At 33.6% G+C, this 20316-nt stretch overlaps 1 protein-coding gene across 2 annotated transcripts in view; it reads left to right on the top strand.

The window, feature by feature from the left end:
- Nucleotides 1-18359, top strand: part of LOC144449015 (protein-tyrosine sulfotransferase 1-like) — a 77519-nt gene extending 59160 nt beyond the window's left edge. For both annotated transcript variants that reach the window (XM_078139414.1, XM_078139415.1), the window contains exon 3: nt 16883-18359. In XM_078139414.1, coding sequence (XP_077995540.1) covers nt 16883-17267 — 385 coding nt within the window. In that variant the 3' untranslated portion in view covers nt 17268-18359. The remainder of the gene's footprint in view (nt 1-16882) is intronic.
- The last annotated feature ends 1957 nt before the right edge of the window (nt 18360-20316 follow it).

Below are 20316 nucleotides of genomic sequence, written 5' to 3'. Positions count from 1 at the left end.
TGCGGTGCATAAACTAGGTTAATAACGAATTATTCATTTAAAAAAAAATCCTGTGGTGACAATATATTCAGCAAACAGACAATGGTTTTTCAGATACTGTAAATTCGTACCTATCCTAAGTATAGGTTGCTGCCTCAGAAATATCAATGTTAAACATATGAATAGAAATTCAGAATGATGTAATACATACATTGTAGTTAATTATCAAATGAGTTAATGATCAATTTTTCAAATTTTGAAAATATAGATTAGAATACATAAATAAAGATGTACAATATTAATAAAAGCGTCTCTCTGGAGAAAATTATGCTGATTGGAATATTAGTAGCAATATTCCTAATTCCTGTATTGAGTAAGGAATACTTTAATATATACAATATATACATAGAACATTTTTGTTAAGGGTTGTAAAGCAGGTAAAATCTACCAGAGTTCCCTAGTAATTTTACTTCAAACAAAATTATCATAGTCGACTGTAACTTTAAAACTTTTATCCCTTTCCCGCTTTCTGGTAGCGGGGTTCCCCAACCTCAGCAAAAACACTGATATATATGAGTTGAGATGAAGTAATTTTTATCTCATTCATAATGCTTCTCCAAACACGTACTGGCATGATGTCAATATTTAGATCCACAACTTAGCACATAGATATTGTTATTAACAATGTGACATATGGAGAGAGATTTTGTATGCAGATATCAAATTACAGTTAAATACAGCTGTTGTCCTTAGATTGTCATTTATGAAATATGATATGAGCATGATTAAGTTTATTAAATATTACCAAGTATCGAAGAACTGAAGCAACAACATTCAACTAGAAGAGGATTATTTTAATAGCCTAATTGATAGTTATTATTCAAAAAATTGTTTGCATTATAACTGCATTCCTTCACAAGAAATTTCCACAAAGGCAAATAGCATTCAAATAATTAATATGGCACAAACTGAGTTTATATGCATTTTTACTGAAGTGAAAATACATAAAACCACATGCTAGTATAATGTTAATGTTGATGCAAGTAACATTACGATTGTCTTCTGACATTGTTAGAACAGTTGACTGCCTAGTAGGGATTTCCTGGACATTTTTTTTATATGTATCATAAATTATGTCATTGACATTGGATCATTTATGAGTTATATCTTAATACCAGGTTTGAGTTCAGTGAATTGCAAGTGGTGGTTAAGTGTGCTTCAGTAAGTACAATAATGTGAGTACCTTTTATTATGCAGTAAAAACTATGCCTAAACATGTATAAACTCACATTGTGCCCTTTAACATGCACTAGTTCTTCATTCCTTTATACTAATATTACAAGAATAAAATAGAGGTAAACTTTTCAAAAAAATATTAATCTTCATTTTCTTAGTCTGGGGGCTCCCCAACATGATGCTTCTTTTCAAATTAACTGGTAACAAGAATTTAATGTATAAACCGTGTTTTATTTGAGCAGAAGAATACTATAATAGTAATCTCTCACAATTCACTCAGAATCTGTCAGATTATAAGTGGAAAAGGCCAAATATAGTAAAAAGGAAACATTTCTAATTAATTGTAATACCTGGTCTGGTAATATTACCAGTGAATAGACATCTGAAATGAAAAAAGAGCTGTGTTTGATTGTATTCTATATTGTAATCTTACAGTTTGAAGTTCGCAGAGTGAGGCAAATTAGATTTTCATCTTGAGGAATGAACTTTGCTGCCTTCACGTTTAAATGGGAAAATCTCTGACAATGACATAAAAAAGTAATATTCCAAGAAGAAATATAGTAATAAATGAATAGCACATAAAAAATTTTATGTCTTCTTCTTACGTGGGATTTGATGGTTTGGATGAAATGAATAATCGAAATTAGACCTCAGAATTCGAAGTATAGTCATTTTACCTATAAAACGTTTTTACATCGACACATTCCGAAATGTCAAATTAGTAGTCGTACAGCTATTTCCAGGCTGTCAATTGTATCGTGTACATGTATAGCAGTTGAATTGAAACGTTTTTGACCTATCAGCTAACATAGAAATAGATTGTACACCTCAAGTCAACAATGAAGCAAATTTGACATCTTTTTGTAATTATAGGAATCTAAAAATAAATGGTTAGTTTGCTACTTCCTGATGTTATACAAATTACAAGGCAAGTTTAATATACATTGTACCTTCCTGGCTGTGACTCTCTTGTGATTTAGGATATTGTGCCAGTTATTGCATGTCGTGAGATGCATGAATCTACAATTGTGCGTTGCCAATTTTGAAATCTATTCAAGACATCCTGTGTATAATGTTGCTAATCTCATGCAATACTCCCTCAAGGATCTGAGCGGGATCCATGTGATGGATAACTGATGTGTATGGTCCAGTAACTATTTCTTGTGCATATCAAGGTTTACGATGAACTTATTAACTGCCCTTGCCACTTTGACAGAGAAGCTGCTTCAAGCACAGAAAGATTATAACTGAGAACAACAACAGAGAAAGAAAGCATCATTTCACCATGTTGTTCATCTAAATTAGCTCATGAAAGTTATGGGTTTGCCCTTTCAACATAGAAATTAGTCTTTTTGATGCTGCTCAGAAGACATGAAAAAAAATATTTCCTCAACAACCCTTAAACTTAAAAAAAAAAGATGTGTTAAAGAATAATAGCCATGGTGTGTGTACTGTGACAGTGTACATGTAGTCATATGTACATGCCCCAGGATACATGTACATGTATGTGTCTTTTCAGATGGTGTTATGTCAAGAAATCGCTTCTCAACTTGAAAAAATGAAACATTTTAACCAAGAACAAAAACAGAATGGAAAACACGTCATTCAATTGTTTATTGAAATTGGTTCCATGAGACATAACAGATTTTCCAAATCTCCTCCAGGGAAGATATGTCAGGATAAAAGCTAGCCCTGAAAATGGTATTATACAGATGAAATAAATTGTACGCGTGTGTATTGAAGTGTATGCCAAATGAAATACCAAATGTCAGCTTGTAACTTAAAGTACATCATAATTATAAAAATGGCATGTCTCTACTAAAGGTTAAGCCACTCGGCATTATTTTACTTCAGGGCAACCTCAACTTCATTATTTTACTTCAGGGCAACCTCAAATGTAGGATTATGGATGCTTTGTTTTTATCTCAACATACAATGATACATGCTTCGTACTGTTTTAAACAAAGGTTTCACAGGTTGATATTTTAGAAAGCAATCCCATTCTAGGGTGATATGTTAGCACGAGGGGTGATAATTTTCATACAACCACACATTCTCTTGCAGTATAGCAGAAATCAATCTGATTAAAATCCGATGCAGTGTACATCTCACGATTTCTTTTTGGCTGTTACGTTTACTGGTATTTGTTCTTTTGTGAGCACTAGTGAATCATGATACCATACATGAGACTACATGTAATTAGTGTTCTGGATTAGAAATATTGAGTACATTGTCTATTGTAGGCGTCAAGGTAAGGAAATATGAAGTGACATCTATTTCTACCTTACAATTTGGAACCATTATATTGAAATACTCAGTATTAGCTATTTTCTCCTGTCCACGTGAGTCAATTCTCATGTTTCACATGACCTTAAGTTTAACACATTCTTATATCCTCTCTTGAAATTTACAACTTGAGTGTAGATAAAGGGAGACATAAAGTCCAGGAAATACCTGTCATCCTACTGCTATTTGTGAATTTTAAGATGCCGTAAGCAAGGACAGACTAAGCCTCTTACTACTTCTAGTCTTCTTAGTTCCAAAATAACAAATCATGCAGTTCATCTTCAAGAATGTTGAGACCTTCATTTTCACAAAAATACTTGTTTTGTCCGATGTAGCGTTACCAACATGTCTTCCAGTCTCAATAACTAAAGTATGATTTGAGCAACAAAATTTAGCTAATGCTATTTTATACCTGGATATATGGATACTTTGTAAATATAATTCAGGTTCTAGTTGAGACTTAAATGTCACGTAAAACCTGAGTCTTGGGGACTCATTAATTGTATCATGCCACTCTTGTTGATAACAATCATATATCTTTGGTGAAATGTAGACATAAATAATTCAACATTACCAACCTGTTGCTCAAACCATGCATAACCAAATCCATACTTAGTCTCACTAATTTACCATTTGTTGACAATCAATTAAGAAGTCATGACTATGTACATGTAGACTTTATTAAAGGCAATGTTCATTGTATTATCAATGACTAATAGACAGGTGCATGCTTCAGCAGAGTATTGCTAGTATCACCCAATTCATGTTTTTGTTAGCATTCAAGGTCACTGACAAAGTGTATTCTTGACCTACACCATAGTAAAACTACAAATAATTACTTTGAAAAGAATTTTTTGATTAAAAGCTAATGTGAGCAAATTACAAGTGTAGTACAGAAAAATGTCAATTACTTTTCTTTTTTTTTGATAGTCCCGAGTCAATATGTTTCATGGGCTCTTCAATTCTAGCTGACTATTCCCTAGATGCTAATTGAGAAAGCCAATTTGTTAGTCAAACTGTAGTCTATATTTTTGTGCCATGATATCAGTTGTCACTTCAGTGTTTGCACAGCTAGCGATAGTGCTGAACAACAAGAGGCATCTGGTTGTGCAGCCTTCATCATAGGGCAGAACAAAAAGATGCCATCTTGGGCCTATAAAAAATAATTGTTTGGTTCCAGTTACCCGACCCCACTTAGCCTTTCACTGCCGACCCTAAACTTTTATTTTACATATTCAAGAAATACATGATAAAATCGCAAAAATTGTGAAGTCTCACGAAAAATAGTGGATGCGGAAACTGACCAACTTAAAAAGACAATATAAAACTGTTCTTCCAGTCTGTAATAACTGTACATCTAATCGGAAGAAATAAATAACACAGAGACAATTTGGAAAACAATGGAAAACCCGAACTAGACACTCACATGAAAAAAAAAGTATATAATAAAATAAGATAAAAAATCTACTTACTCCATCTATTCTAAAATTAAGCATAATCAGAACCACACAAATTGTTTTATTAGGTCTTACATTGGTTGCGCAGCCTCATAGAGCTGAACAACAAGATATAATATCTTACACTGCAGTAAAAAATTCCAACAGCTTGGTGGTATATATGTATCAAAATGTCTATGCACAGTATAGAAACTATACATGGTAGGCTTGATTTTCTGTGATCTTTCTCCGCCGAGAAAGAGAGAGGTCGTAGAAAGTCAAGCCTGCCAAGCTTAGTTTCTAAACTACGCAAGGCTTCAAACATGAGATGTTCACACAAGTCAGCACAGTCAAAAGTCTCGTTTTATTTTTAAATTTTAAAGACTTTTAATAGCAACATGCACTTGCAAACTCATGCATTACAATAGATTGTAGATGTAGCTTCCAATTTGACTCTCAAGTGAATAAAAATGTCTCGGGGAAAAACTTAATATAGAGGACTCCAGGATTTAAGCTGCAATTATAGAATGAACTTCAAGTCGCAATATAGCTGTAGTCTTTAGGTATTATATTACAAATTGTAATTTGTCACATCATTAGGCTTTCTAGAGGCTGAGTAGAATTGATGTAGATTTGAATTTTATGAACTATGTGTAATCGTATTAGGTAGTATTACAATCGAGGTACTCTCGAGAACTCTCAAGAACTCAGACAGTTGACATGAGCTCTTTATTAAGTTGTTCCTTTTGGAAAATGCAGTAAAGTGAGTGAATGAAACTTGTGGTTAATATCATCAATAAAGGCTGTGTTGTTAGAAATTGTTGATGGCTATATATCAGGAGATGTCCACTCAGTGTCTTGAACCATAGTTTAAAATTGACAAATTCTGAGTGGCAGTGATATATATATATTTGTTTTGATGATGTTATAAATAGAGGCTGTATTGTTTGAAATTGTTTATGGCCATTGATCAGGAAATATTTCTTTGTCTTTGAACCATAGAATAAATTCAGTATTTGTCTGGTGAATATCTAGAAACCTTCATTTTGAAGGGAGTTACATGTAATCGTAGTTACTGTTTTTCTGAGATTTCATTTCAAGTAATTGTATAGAAATACTCTGTAATTAAGACGTGTGTGTGTCCAAAGTGAGTATTATAGCTATTATAACTATATAATACTCATTTTGGACACACACTTGTATTTTATTTGGCAGTGTAGTCACCCAAAGCTGTTTTTCTGCTACATCCAATTTTCCTGATGCAGACCCTATGTGTACATGTAGGATTGAAACATCGTAAGTTTTGAATTAATAAAACCCGTTTTGGTACCCAGTTCTTGTCAGACACACTATAAAGATAACTTGAGAATCCTAAGCCTAGTATCATGAGTATCTAGTCGTTTGGTGATTTTGACGATCATTTCCCATCACAACTATCGTTTCCCATAATGGCCGTTTATTCAAACCTAAAATTAGACTACAATTTCTCACTGAGTGACATTCAACCCATCACAGATACTTTTATATCAATCATGAAATATGTCCCTTGGTGATTGGCTACTCCTGTCTACTGAGAAAGGTTCGTTAATATTCATAATGTCCCATTTAAATGTCCATCTATCTCCAAGTTGATTCTAATCATGTGGTGAGTCTATTGACATCAGCATTTTTGCAGTGGGTATTAAAAGTAAAAATACCCAATAATAAGAAATGTGGCCTTTCTGTAGCTTCATTACATGTAACATAAAGATGTAACATAAAGACAGCATTAGGGAAATGCTAGTTAGGAGACAATGTCAAAATCCCCACGGGATACAGAGGCTGCCAATCTTTTGAATTTATGAAAATTTCACCAAAACATACACATGTACTTGCATATCAATGTTTATTCAGATTCCAAAAATTATGTCAACACTTTCTTTGTTCCAAATTTTCACCTGAGCAGTCATAAATTTGTCAAACACTCAAGGTGTGATACTTAGTATAAATACAAAATGATGTAACTTCCACTGTAGTTTTCACATATTGAAATAACCATTACACATTTAACAACTTTCCAGATACTAATTTCTCAGTTAACGTAGTGATTTTCAAGACATTAGCACCTTCGAGATGGTATTTTGCGTCAATGCATCGCTGTATAATCAATAAAAAGCATTACAATTTTGCTTCAGCCAGGAAATCAAAGCAATTTATTTGTTCATTCATATACTAGTGTGCCATGAGATGTTATGAGAAATGAAATGGTGTGATCAAGGTCGTTCATTTGAGGAAACTGAGAGATGACAGGTCCTCAGCATTGTTATTCTGTATGTACATTTTGGCAGACTGTTTGTCGTGTGAGCTGTTAGTCTCGAACTATATGTATGGACTCGTTTTCCAAGAGCTCTACATTGCCACCATATAGTCAAATAGCTTTCTCAGCACAGCATTCTGTTCTTACCGCCGACAGCAATAGTTTAATACTAATGGAATTGTTATTCTGTATTGAAGTACATTTTGGCAGACAGTTTGTCATGTGAACTGTTAGGCTAGAACTATACGTGTGGACTCATTTTCTGCGATCTCTCTCTCTCTCTTTCTCTTGCTCTCCATGTATAGTCAAATGAAAATGAAAATGAAAATGAAAATCTAGCTAAATCACCTGCTGGGGAAAGGCTGAACAGTGCATGTCAGTAGTAATCCATCACACACAGACAGGCAGTTGCAATTGGTTACTTCCTTCATTTTACTACAAATTCAACCTCCAGTAAAGTAAATTATGTGATAAGGTCATCACGTTTATATCAATGCACCAATAGCATTAATGATTAAACTACTGCTTTTGGTAGTAAGAATGGAATGCTGTGCTAGCGAAAGCCATTTAACTATATGGTGGAGATAGAGATTGTTGAAAACAAATCTACACATATAGTTCTAGACCACTAAAAAACGCTTAAATTAGATTTATTTGATTTGATAAGTGATAACTTTCTGACTAGTAAATTCATCTCTACTTAAATTTTCAAGTTCTTATATTGTCAAGGCTACATTGGATTGGGCACAACAATATCAAATACCAGTCAAACAAAATGTTTATAAAATTTATAAAATTGGAAAAAAAACTATCCACTTTGGTGTTCATCAATTATTAAAATAACATGTGAAAGTACATTAACTGGTAGATTGAACTGGCACAAACAAAATGTGATACTAAAATATTTATCATTAATTTTTCATCCACCAGTACATTTTGTGTCCCTTTAATAAACTTTGCAGTATTATTGTACATTAACTGGTAGATTGAACTGGCACAAACAAAATGTGATACTAAAATATTTATCATTAATTTTTCATCCACCAGTACATTTTGTGTCCCTTTAATAAACTTTGCAGTATTATTGGTGACAATAATATTTTAATGTAAAATAATAAACACCAGATGATTTTTAATGGTTTGTACATATTAAAAGATTATAAATATATTTAAGATATAAGTAAATATAAAATAACCGTAATATATATTATAATGATACTCAGTATATACATGTATCCGATCCAAAGCATAAAGTTTTTAATGTAACATAAAGGGGCACAAGCTGAGTTTATACCTATTTGGGTGTAGTTTTTGCTGCATATTTAAAAAGTATTGTAGTCACTGAAGCACACTTAACCACCACTTGCAATTGGCTGAACTCAAAGCTAGTATTAAAATATAACTTATTATTATTATTATTATTATTATTATTATTATTATTAAACTTTATTGGCAGGATACACTCCCATATACATAAAAAAAAAAACATACATAGTACAACAAAATAGACATTAAAAACCATGAAAAGAATTGAAAATATTGACATTTCAAAAATACATTAAATTCCTATACATTAAAATCATCTTCAAGCGTAAACAAGAGTCGGAGGAGAATACTGCAGAAATTAACATATTAGAACGATTTTAAATGATCAGATGATGTAATTTATGGTACATATCAAAAAATATATAGGAACTCTCTTACTATGCAATCAAGTTTTTCAGCATATTAAAAGGTACACTCAGTATTCTACATACTGATGTATACACAATGTACTTAACACCACTTGCAATTGACTGAACTCAAACCTAATATTAAGATACAAATGTACAGGAACTCTCTACTGTTCAATCAACAGTTCTAACAATGTTAGAACAAAAATTGTAATGTCATAGAAGACATGCATTGACATTAATATTATACTGGAATGTGTTTTTTATTTAAGTATTTTCACTAGAGTAGTAAAGCTTATAAACTCGACTTGTGCCACTGTAATACTGTCAGAAAAAACGAAGATTAACACAAAAATAGACACAGTGCAAAATTGATGCATTATAAATGGTATAACTGTCTTGAAACGTAGCAACAAAACTTTCCACCAAGAACTCAATGATACATGGATGAAAAAAGAACTATTGAACTATGAAATCAGAAAATGTTGAAGTAGTAAGTTGTAAAAACAGTCCTTGATGTAATAGTTATTAAAGACAGCTGACGTTTCCAGCAAGGGTTCGTCGTCAATTTTGACATGGCTATGTCATTATTTCATATGAAATCAGAACATTACTCTCAGAAAGTAAATTATAATAGAGTGAATACTTAAAAACTAGTTTTACATGAATTGGTTGAACCCACCCCCAATAGCCCTTATTTGGAGTCATTTTACTGAATTTTACTCAGGTGTCCATGGTGATTTTATCATTGATGTCAAAAAAAAGCTCTTATCAAAGTCATTTTGTAGATGGAAAATCATCTGCAAACTAATATACCTACATCTTTATTCATCCAGCCTAAAGCACTAAAAACTCATTTTAGTGATGAGATGTGAAGATTGTACTGCAAATAGAAAAACAGAGAAAATTAAATGTCATGCAATGCTATCATCGCTATCATCGCTATCATTTTAGTGTACCATGATTCTACACATCACTTATTTATTGAGATAATGTATGTCTTTGAAATGGAATGAGAGGTTCTTTTCTTTTTTGCTTCAAGTCATGAAGACCACATACCGTATACAAATGTACATCTTTTTTATATGTTTTCCAATCTGAAACATTGAGTGGTTACGTTTTTAAGACGTTAACAACTTTGCGCTATAAAAGATTGACTTTCAATAGCTTGAAGCTAGTCAGTTGTATGTCATATTCTTAATTTCAATGTTTTCTCTGAAACAGATGCACGTATTTGCACTGCTTTGAATTCATATACCTAGGCTGAAGACGTTGATGTTTGTTCATTTCATGATATTAGTACATTTGTTTCTCTAGAGGTCAACAAACTTTGAAGCGTGAGCCATGCAATTTAGGTTTTCAACACAGGAAGCTTACAGCTTGCCCGGGGAGGGTGTTTATCAAGCTATTGTGTCATCTTTGCATTTCAATATTATCTCTGCAACAGCTACATGTGTAATTGCATGCTGAATGAATTCATATGTACATATACCTTGGCTGAAGACATTGACATTTGTTCATTTCATGATCTCACCAAATTAGAATCATTCGGAGACCACTGATTCTTGAGATATTTTTTTTTTACAAAATATTAATAATTTGTTCTCCTATACAACTAATGGTAGAAGCTCCCCTGTTTAAAATACAACATACTACCATATCAGGTCACACCATATTTTCCCGTTCATATAATAGATATTTTTTTAAATAATATAATTATATAGTGCACACATAAACTTGAAAGTAGCAGTTCAGCTTCATGCAATTGCTCATTCGAGTCATTGTAAACTATATCATGTTTTCACTGATTGATATCTCTAGCCTTGATATGGATGTCTGTACATGGTGTGTGTCACTGTAAAATAAGACAGGAATGAACTGTGTGAATACTTGTATGTACAACTTGTGATTCACTCTTCCTATGTATCTCTTTAAACTATTAAGTCATTCATAGTGTAACAGTTGTCGTTAATGCTGTATTGTAGCAATCCACACGTTATTTCAACTAATATTATTTATTGTAATCTTGATAATGAGATCCTGACAAATTTCCCTCAGCTTTTTGTCTCTGTCTGTCTGTCTGTCTGTCTGTCTGTTTGTTTGTTCTTGTCTATCTCATGTTTTATCTGTTCATGTCATCTTTGTCTATGTGATGTCTATCTCTAACTTGACTCAATTTCTCTCTCTCTCTCTCTCTCTCTCTCTCTCTCTCTCTCTCTCTCTCTCTCTCTCTCTCTCTCTCTCTCTCTCTCTCTCTCTCTCTCTCTCTCTCTCTCTCTCTCTCTCTCTCTCTCTCTCTCTCTCTCTCTCTCTCTCTCTCTCTCTCTCTCTCTCTCTCTCTCTCTCTCTCTCTCTCTCTCTCTCTCTCTCTCTCTCTCTCTCTCTCTCTCTCTCTCTCTCTCTCTCTCTCTCTCTCTCTCTCTCTCTCTCTCTCTCTCTCTCTCTCTCTCTCTCTCTCTCTCTCTCTCTCTCCCTCTGATAATAATAACTGATGTTCATATATATCAAATGAAACTAAATATACATAAACGTTCTTTATACTACCTCTACTCCCTGGCAAAAGTACAATCCATTACAGCCTCAATAAGTGCATATGATTAAAGTATTCATATACCTACCAGGTGCTCCAGTTATATATACAGCTGGGTGGGATATTTAAATTAATATTGAAGTATATAATTATAGTATCAGAGTTTGAGTGACTGGGTTCATTGATATAAATTGAAAGGTTTATAAAAACTAACATCCCATAGTGACTAGATAACGTGTCTTCCCTGACCTTTGACTTTTGACCTACAACTGTAATTACATATCCTCAGCTGTATTGTGAGAATGCTGATTTGATAATTGAATAAGTGAGATATGACCTAGGGGTTAAGTGTTGATAGAGATACAGTCCAAAGTGACAGCTTGTCACTTGTCATGATATGACGTCAAGATAAAACATTTTTTCAGAACTACAAAAAGATGATTGCTATGGCCCTCATAGTGACCAATGTTGGGATCCCAAATAGCGTATTAATGATAATAAATTATGTAATTTTTTTGTAATCAACGCTGCTTAAAACACAATTTTTTATCCCAGACACAGATCTCGATATGCCTATAATGACTCTCTACACTCCTCAACTTTTAATACAATTCCTGCTGTCTCAATCCTTCACATAGCAGCCTCTGTCCTACCAGGTACATATTTATACAGCTCGGTTGGCAGGAGCACAAATAGTGGTTCAAATCTTGCCATTCAGAAACAAATGACAGAAGTAAGGCTTAAACTAGCAATTTGCAGATTCCAAGCTATCTTGGGTCTAGTATGCAATTATCAGGCAGGAATCCACTTTACAACTGCTTCCCCCCCCCCCTTCCCCCTTCCTCATGTATTGCCATAAATACCCACCATTACAATGATATGGACCCAAAATCTTCATTGCCAGAAACCAATTATATTTTATTGAACCCCAAATGCATGATAACGTTACCTTGAATTTGAACTCTAGATAACAGTACATTTTAACCCCAAATGCATAACAATTGCTTCATTAACCCAAATAATAATTACTCCAACTCAGTTGAGAATCTCCAAGATCACAAAGTTTAATTGCTGGATGTCCACAAATCATGTCACATGTACATGTATTGAAGTACAACATGATTGGCTCCATCAATGACGTAATCATAGCTCCTTTTACTTAATAACGCGATCATTTAGATTTCCATGGAGGTATAAAGACGGCTATTTATAGTTACTAAATATAATTACACTGTACTTGGGTGTAGTAAAGAAAAAAAGTACCCCCACAGATCACTGTCAAAATCGAAAATATAAAATGTTCATTTCGAGAGAATCCATTACTGTATTTTATTAATAGATACAGTGAATGGTTCCCGTGAGATTGGATAAATCCCAAGTGGTATTATAGAGACTCTACTATCGTGATGAAGCAGTCATCTTCAATTTTCTGCTGATCAGTTTCATTATTGAGGTTATGAACTCAGCTGAGGTCTTATCAAAACTGGTCAGACATTGCAATAAAGGTTTCAGTGATATGTCCACAGAGAGAGAGTGACATTATGTTTGGATGTTGTTATAAAAGTATGTGAAAAAATTGTTGACGACAATTTAGCATTATATGATTTCGGGAATTTGTTTAATTTTGTGTGCTTGATTTGTAGTTGATCATTTAGGTGTATCTTTTAAGTATTTATAAAGAAAAAAAGACAAAAAAAGTCCACTAGATTGTTTAATGTGCCCTTCTGCTGGCTGTGTTTTCGTCGATGGTAGTTAGTAATAGCTAATATCTTTCTATGCCCTAAAGTATATTTGGGTTCTGTACCTGTGTTTTGCTAATTGCAGGTGGTAGGTAGGGAAATACGTTATATGCGTTCTTAAGGTTATTTCACATACCTAGGTTTTCCACCAAAATCCTGGTACAAGGTAACTGTCATAAAGGCCCATGGTTCAGTACCAGGTTTTTGCATCAGGTGTTAGCTTTGAAACCATATAAAGATCCAATAGAATCATTCTCATGTTCTGGACCAACGTTTTTATAGTTCTGTCAGACAACTGGTTCTGTTGCCCAAATTGTAATCCTAAACTGACATAGGTCTTTATTTTGGAAATCTATACAACTATTGCTAGATTTCCCTCCTCTGTTTAATACCAAGATTCACAAAACTGAGCAAAAAAACACTGGGAGATGTCCTAATCGTAAACATTTTTTAGGACATCACCAGAACATAACCGCATCCACGCCAGCATTAAACCATTCTAACTCTACACTTTCAGTGAGAATATTAAGAAGGCTTTGCACACTATTACTAGTAATCATGATTTATACACCATCCCAGAGGAAAAGTCACACATTTGCCCCGTTTTTTAAAGACAGGTAAATTACAGATACTGACACAGTTTATAAATTATTAATCATCAGTACGTGTCTCACGTCACACTGATCAGACGTCTGCAATTGTTCTGTTGCCATGGAGTCTTGACGAAGCTATTTCCGTAGATATGTCTCAACATGTCAGGTCCATTATATCAACAATGTATCTATATTGTTAAAAAACTATAATTTGATAAATTGAAGGCATATGATACAATTTTGCATCATTAGCTTTATGATTAATATATAAATGGAAGGTGTAGTTGCCTTTTGAATGTTAATAATATTAAACTGAATGTAATTGGTTAGTACAATATATAATTGTATTCCTACTAATGGCTAATATGTGTAATGCCATGCATAAAAAACAACAATTTTTTCTGTAAATAAAATCTAACATTTACAAATCCTGTTTCAGCAGGTTATTTCATGTAGGTACATGTTATTGTTCTAATATTGACAAGAGTAAAATACCCACCGCACCATTTCTTCTGATCTCAAAGGAATAATTGTTATATTTTATCAATATTGATCTTTATTTCTTTCTAGCTGTAGGAGTACATCCTATTTTTGTTTATTCTATTCCACCTTTGTGCTTTTGTTAAGTTGAAACTGTCAACAACACCTTTGATATTTGTGTGTGGTAACAAAAAACCTGAGTTGCTTACTTTAATAGAGCATACGTTTTCCAGCTACATGCATTCACTGCCAGATGGAATGAAATCATTGTTGCATGACCACCTCTAGAGGGCAGCATAACTAATTAAACTCGCAGGAGCTTTGTGACAAAGTTTTCCTTTTTGTGAGAATTAGGTCGTTTTATGTTGACTATGGGAAAAGTGTGTGCAAAACTCTGAATAATGTTGATGTGTTTCAAGTATTGGCATTTTACATAAAAAATCTGTTATTGGAGTTGATAAAACTGCCAAGCTATCACAGTCAGATAAGATACAAAACAACAAAAATGCAAGTATGACATTCTTGTTACTGCATAGCACCGACAACCTATTTAAAGTATAGTATTTTCTTGTACACACAGATAAATGTGAAGTCTATATATAAACACAGAAACCACAGTTGTATCAATGATTACACTTGTATGTATTAGTTGACTTTTTGTATACATGTTATGTAGTCTGATAATGTTGACAGGGTTACTTGGTCTAAAATGTGGTCCATTGCTCAAACCATAATTGCTATTAATTGCCCCAAAATGTTGCCTCCTAAGGAAAATGTATTTAGGTCTAAACTTTTGTCTTTTAAAAACCTGTAATGGTCTAAAATGGGGGATTATTGGTTTTTGGTCAAAGTGGGTCTTAAAATGGGACCTGGGGTTTCCAGCACTGGCCACACACCCCTAACAGATAAGAACAGTTGTATGGCCACTTTTCATAGTAGTGCATGTTCACAAACAAATTTCCAGTTCTCCTGGCATTTCATGTATACATAAAGCGGCCATGAAACTGTTTTTGTCAAACCATGGTGTGTAATACAAGTCTCTATTCTTCCAACACGCTGAGCGAAGTGTTATTAATCCAATTCAGTTGTTTGCTTTCCCTGTTTGTAACTGGTGCTGTCCAGCCACAGTCTGATGTCGCCAGTTGTATATTACCTTACATTGCCATCTACATTAACATCGTACTTGCACTACACCAGAGGATATGAATACTTCCTTCCTATAAATATTTCAACTCATCTGAGGCTATTGATAAGTTTATAATTAATTTCTGTAACATTGCCACACACAACCTCCAGCAATAACTTCTATACAGTCCATACAACGCTTGACAAATACATGACAAGACGACAGGAAATTGGTTTTCAAAACTTGGTAGTCTAATTTCCTATGACATCTGTTCTTAGACAATAATTCCTTCATTTCCATTCAAATTTAGATGTATCTTCTCTGTATTGATCCAACTCCCACATTCTTGTCGTCACACATAAAGTCTTACAAACGCAGAAGATAACTTGGCAAGTTGCCATGATTCATACTTTACTCTCGTATGTTTATATCATGTGTATCATGTATCTTTCATCAGTCTGTATTGTTCCAGTCTACTCACGTACTGTTTTGCTGATTTTGTTCAGTGACTTGAATTGATGATCGCAAATTTCAAATTCAACACATAAAAAACAAAAAACATGAATTTTTGATAAATTCCTTAAATTTTGTATTTCATATTTTTAAACTTCGCTCTTGTGTTGACATTCTAATTACTGTACTCCCTCCCTCAGGATAGTTTTCTTGACTTTTATTACAGTTTGTTAATATTTCTCGTTATATTCTAGTAGTAACTTAAAACAGCATTTGATGTTAGAAGGTAGATTATTAAGGGAACAACTTGTAAAAGGGATTATTCCAACATGTGATAAACACTTTATGGAAAGAGATTTACTAGTATGATTCCCCGGACTACTTAATACTCTTGCCTGCAGCTCGTGGGATTATAAATGAATAGAGTAATCCTATGCAATCAACATATCGCCCTACTACATGTACACTCGTGCAGATTAAGTCAGAAAATAATCGCTAGACTAATACTTCAATATGTAACCATCAAATTGTTGTCATGGTATTATACTATTTCTGCAGTTTCTCAGTAAATCGTTTCTAGAATTAAAACAAAAAATTGACAACTATTGATTCTAGAAATATAGACATATTCCTGAATTCTACAACAATTAGACCTTATCGCGTTATTGCCCAATATTTTTTCTTCCTCCAGCCAAGGAAAATATGAGTGACCTAAGGGGCCTTTGTCACTACAAGTTGATAGATGGACGGGTAGTGACAACCCTTAGGTCACAAGTATTTTCCTGCTGAATGAAGAAAAATTATTGGAGTGTAACATAATTATACCAGCGCCAGTATTATCAAAGAAAAATCAGGAAAAGTAATGATAATTTGAACGTTTTAGCTCATTTCGAACACAGCAGAATCAGTGACATAGACATGCATTGTTGTGACACTGACCGACCAGAGTATACTAGTATATTCCGTATTTTTTGTTTAACGCAGCTCCTGTATGGTATAATATGTACATCTTGGTATATTTTCTCAAACCTATCTTTTCTTTTCTTGCCTTACAGAGTTGAGAGATCTACAGATCAAGTAGTAAAACCAGTCAATCTTGATGCTCTTACAAACTGGGTTGGGCATATACCGCAAGACGTGGTCGACGACATGGCATACATTGCCCCGATGCTGTCACGTCTGGGCTATGATCCCAGAGCTAACCCGCCCAAATATGGTACTCCAGATCAGTTTGTTATAGACAACACAAACCGTGCCAAAGCAAACCAGGGATTTTTTGTTGGCAAAGTGGACAAAGTTGCTCAAGAAACCTACATTAAGGATTACATAGAAGATCCAGGTTTCCCCAAAAAAATGCAGGATCATAAAATTCGTGTTCCAGATGAAAAAGATCCCAGGCTACCACCAAGATTTAGAAGAGATATCCTACCCAAGTATTGATAGAAATTTGTTCCCTACAAAGAAAAATGTTCGGTTTTTCTCCCATTAAGTGAATCTAGACAACATAAACTTCACTCTACTATTAGTAATAGTAGAGTAGTATTATAGTATTAATAGTAGTATTACTGAACATTTTTTTTACAGGGCCATCTCATGAACAAATACCCCAAATATCTAACAACCCAAGTAACCAAGTATCCTATAAAGCCAGTATCCGGAGTAACCCACAAATCTAATACCCTTTACAGTGCCCTAGAAACCCACTCCCCAATAAACCCACTTCCAAAGTACCAAAAAACCAGCACCCAAGAGCACACCCATAACCCATGTTAACACTGTACGCCCACACCACCCCCCACCCCTCCAATATTTGTAATAGAACATGTGAAGTTTATGTTGACTGGTTCAGCATCATTAAAGGGAGTGGGAGGGTTGAAAGATGTAATTATATTTTGGTGCATACACATACCTTTTATCCGTCTACATTCAAGTTTTTAAATATTTCTTCTAAATAACCAAATAAGAGCTGCAGTTTTTGTCTTGTCTACAGACAACTAGTTTTTGTTGAAAACACAATTGTAAGCATTGAAAATCTTTTATTTTTGAAAAGTACTCTTCATTTTAGATTTTTGGAGAATATCAAATCTCCATGGATACAAGTGACCCTTCATGTATTAATCCCAAATTGATTTCAGTGAATTCCAGGACGAAATTTTGTTTTGTTTTCTGAAAAATTGTAACTGTGGTTTGCTAGCATGCACTGGCTGCAACTGGAGGATTAATCAAACAACCAACAATATACTCACTGAAAATAGTTAAAGTACCAATAATTAGACATTGTACATGTTGATTTAGGGGTCAGTTTTATCTCATAGTAATACAGTAACAGGTTGAAATCATGATCACGTTGGGGGCGCTGTTTTTAGGGTGTGACCCTAAAAAATCATTTGATAGGATTTATTCCATATTATGTGTACAACTACGCACACAAGTTTATCTATATATGATTCAATACACCTCATGGTGTACAATGTTGAAGAAATAAGTCATTAAAGTAGTTTCAAAAATTATTCCACTTGTAGCTAGTGCCGCTTTAAAGTGGCCATATGGATGAGAATTTGGTATTTATTTTGGATTTTTATTCGATAAAACAAATTCACTATGTTTTTCTACTTGAAAAAATAATGCGAAAGAGCATATACCAAGTTCATGTTCATAACTCAATATATTGCAAAAAGATGGAAAAAGTGTAAAAAGTTTGTTATTGTACGTACAATAACAAACATTTTATACATTGTTTAATGTTTTGCAGTTTATTGAGTTATGAACATAGACTTAGTATATGTTATTTCACATTATTTTTTCAAGTAGAAAAACATAGTGAAGCTGTTTTATCAAATAAAATTCCAAAATAAATACCAAATTCTCATCCATATGGCCACTTTAAGCATAATAAATACATACTTTTTTTTTTTAAAGTTTCTCCATGAACCACAGTAGCTGGCAGACTTTCAGAAAATTTGACATTCAGTTTTATTTTAAAACATAATATTACATATGTACCAGTGTGTGCACACACTAGTGGTATTTGCACTACAGTGCAATACTGAAAACATTATTGCATGCAAATGAAGACACGATCGTTCATTCTACACAAAAGTGTATGATCAGTCATTTTTTTTACAGAAATTTGTCATTTTGTGTGAACGTAAATGTAATGATAACAAAGCCTTGTTGCGTGAGTGCCCGTGTGGGTACTCAGCGGTATTTGCACGAGTGCTTGCAGTGTTTTCTGCTGCACTTTCAGTCGCTGAGCTCATGACAGTACTGCCGCAGAGAACACTGCAAGCACTCAAATACCCATACGCCATACTTGCACGTCATGGGTCTCTATCATAGTACACTCTCTACTTGACAGTTTAAGCTACATCTAGGTGAGAAAAAAAAAGACAAGTGAAGATTTGCTAAAGAAATTTTTCCACATGTGCCTCCTGACAACGATGGAAATTTTGAGAGTTTGCATAAAAGTATTCTTGCTACATCAAATTAATACATGTACAAAATTTACAGTAATAATAGCAGCTGTTTTAGGAATCATTCACAAGAAACCATCAATTAAATACTTTGTTTGCCGTCCTTGAATTTCCTCAAAACCTACCAGGCAGACTAGACATGGGGGAAAAAACATCCTGTAATATTCACTTTTCTATTGGTTCATTTTCTCCTTTGCTCACCTATATCTGGCGACATATATTAATTAATGTCAAAATCAAAGTTTGATTGCCTTAAACAACTATTTAGAAGTAGGGCCTATATGTAGATATTCTGAAGATATTTGTAAGGTCTCTCCGAATACCGTGTTATGCCCTTCCATGGAAATTTGAGCAAAACAAAATGGTGGGTTTTTTTCTAACTGTACAAAAAAAAACCTACCTGCACACGGACGGACAAGTGGAATTTAATTGATGGCGTCTGATCACAATATATAGAAACAATCTTGTATTCATTCTAAGAGATTATTTCTGTTATCATAAAGTTGAGGTAAGTACTGAAGAACAGTAATTTCATGTGCAGATTTGGTAAAAATGTACTTAATTACTGTGGTGAGTCAATGCACATAGTACTTATACCATCACCAGAGGGCACTGTTCATATAATATCTTCAAGCTCACAGTTCACATTCAAAAGTTAATGTACACAACCACCAATTTAGCACAGAGGAATATCTTGCCTTCTTTATAGCTTTTGTGGATGTTTTAGATAAATTTATAAGATTTTATTCAGTGAATACAATTCATGAATTTTCATTCTGTACTTTTCTTCTTTGTATTTATTTATTTTTCCATGTCATCATGTGGAAACAGTCTAGTGTGCGTGTTTTTCTTTTTTACAGCACCTTTAACAGTACTGTTGTCTATAAAATGCCAAAAAAAATTACTTTTCCTTGTACAGTATGCATTTGTTACCAAATTAAAGCTGCCCAGAGTAGAATTTTTAGAAAGACGAAATCCGCTACAATTTCATGTGTATTCTTTGGAAATGGTGCAAA

The sequence above is a fragment of the Glandiceps talaboti genome, chromosome 18 (genome assembly GCF_964340395.1).
Source record: "Glandiceps talaboti chromosome 18, keGlaTala1.1, whole genome shotgun sequence".
In the NCBI taxonomy this organism is placed as follows: domain Eukaryota; kingdom Metazoa; phylum Hemichordata; class Enteropneusta; family Spengelidae; genus Glandiceps; species Glandiceps talaboti.
This window is presented reverse-complemented; position numbering and strand designations above follow the sequence as displayed.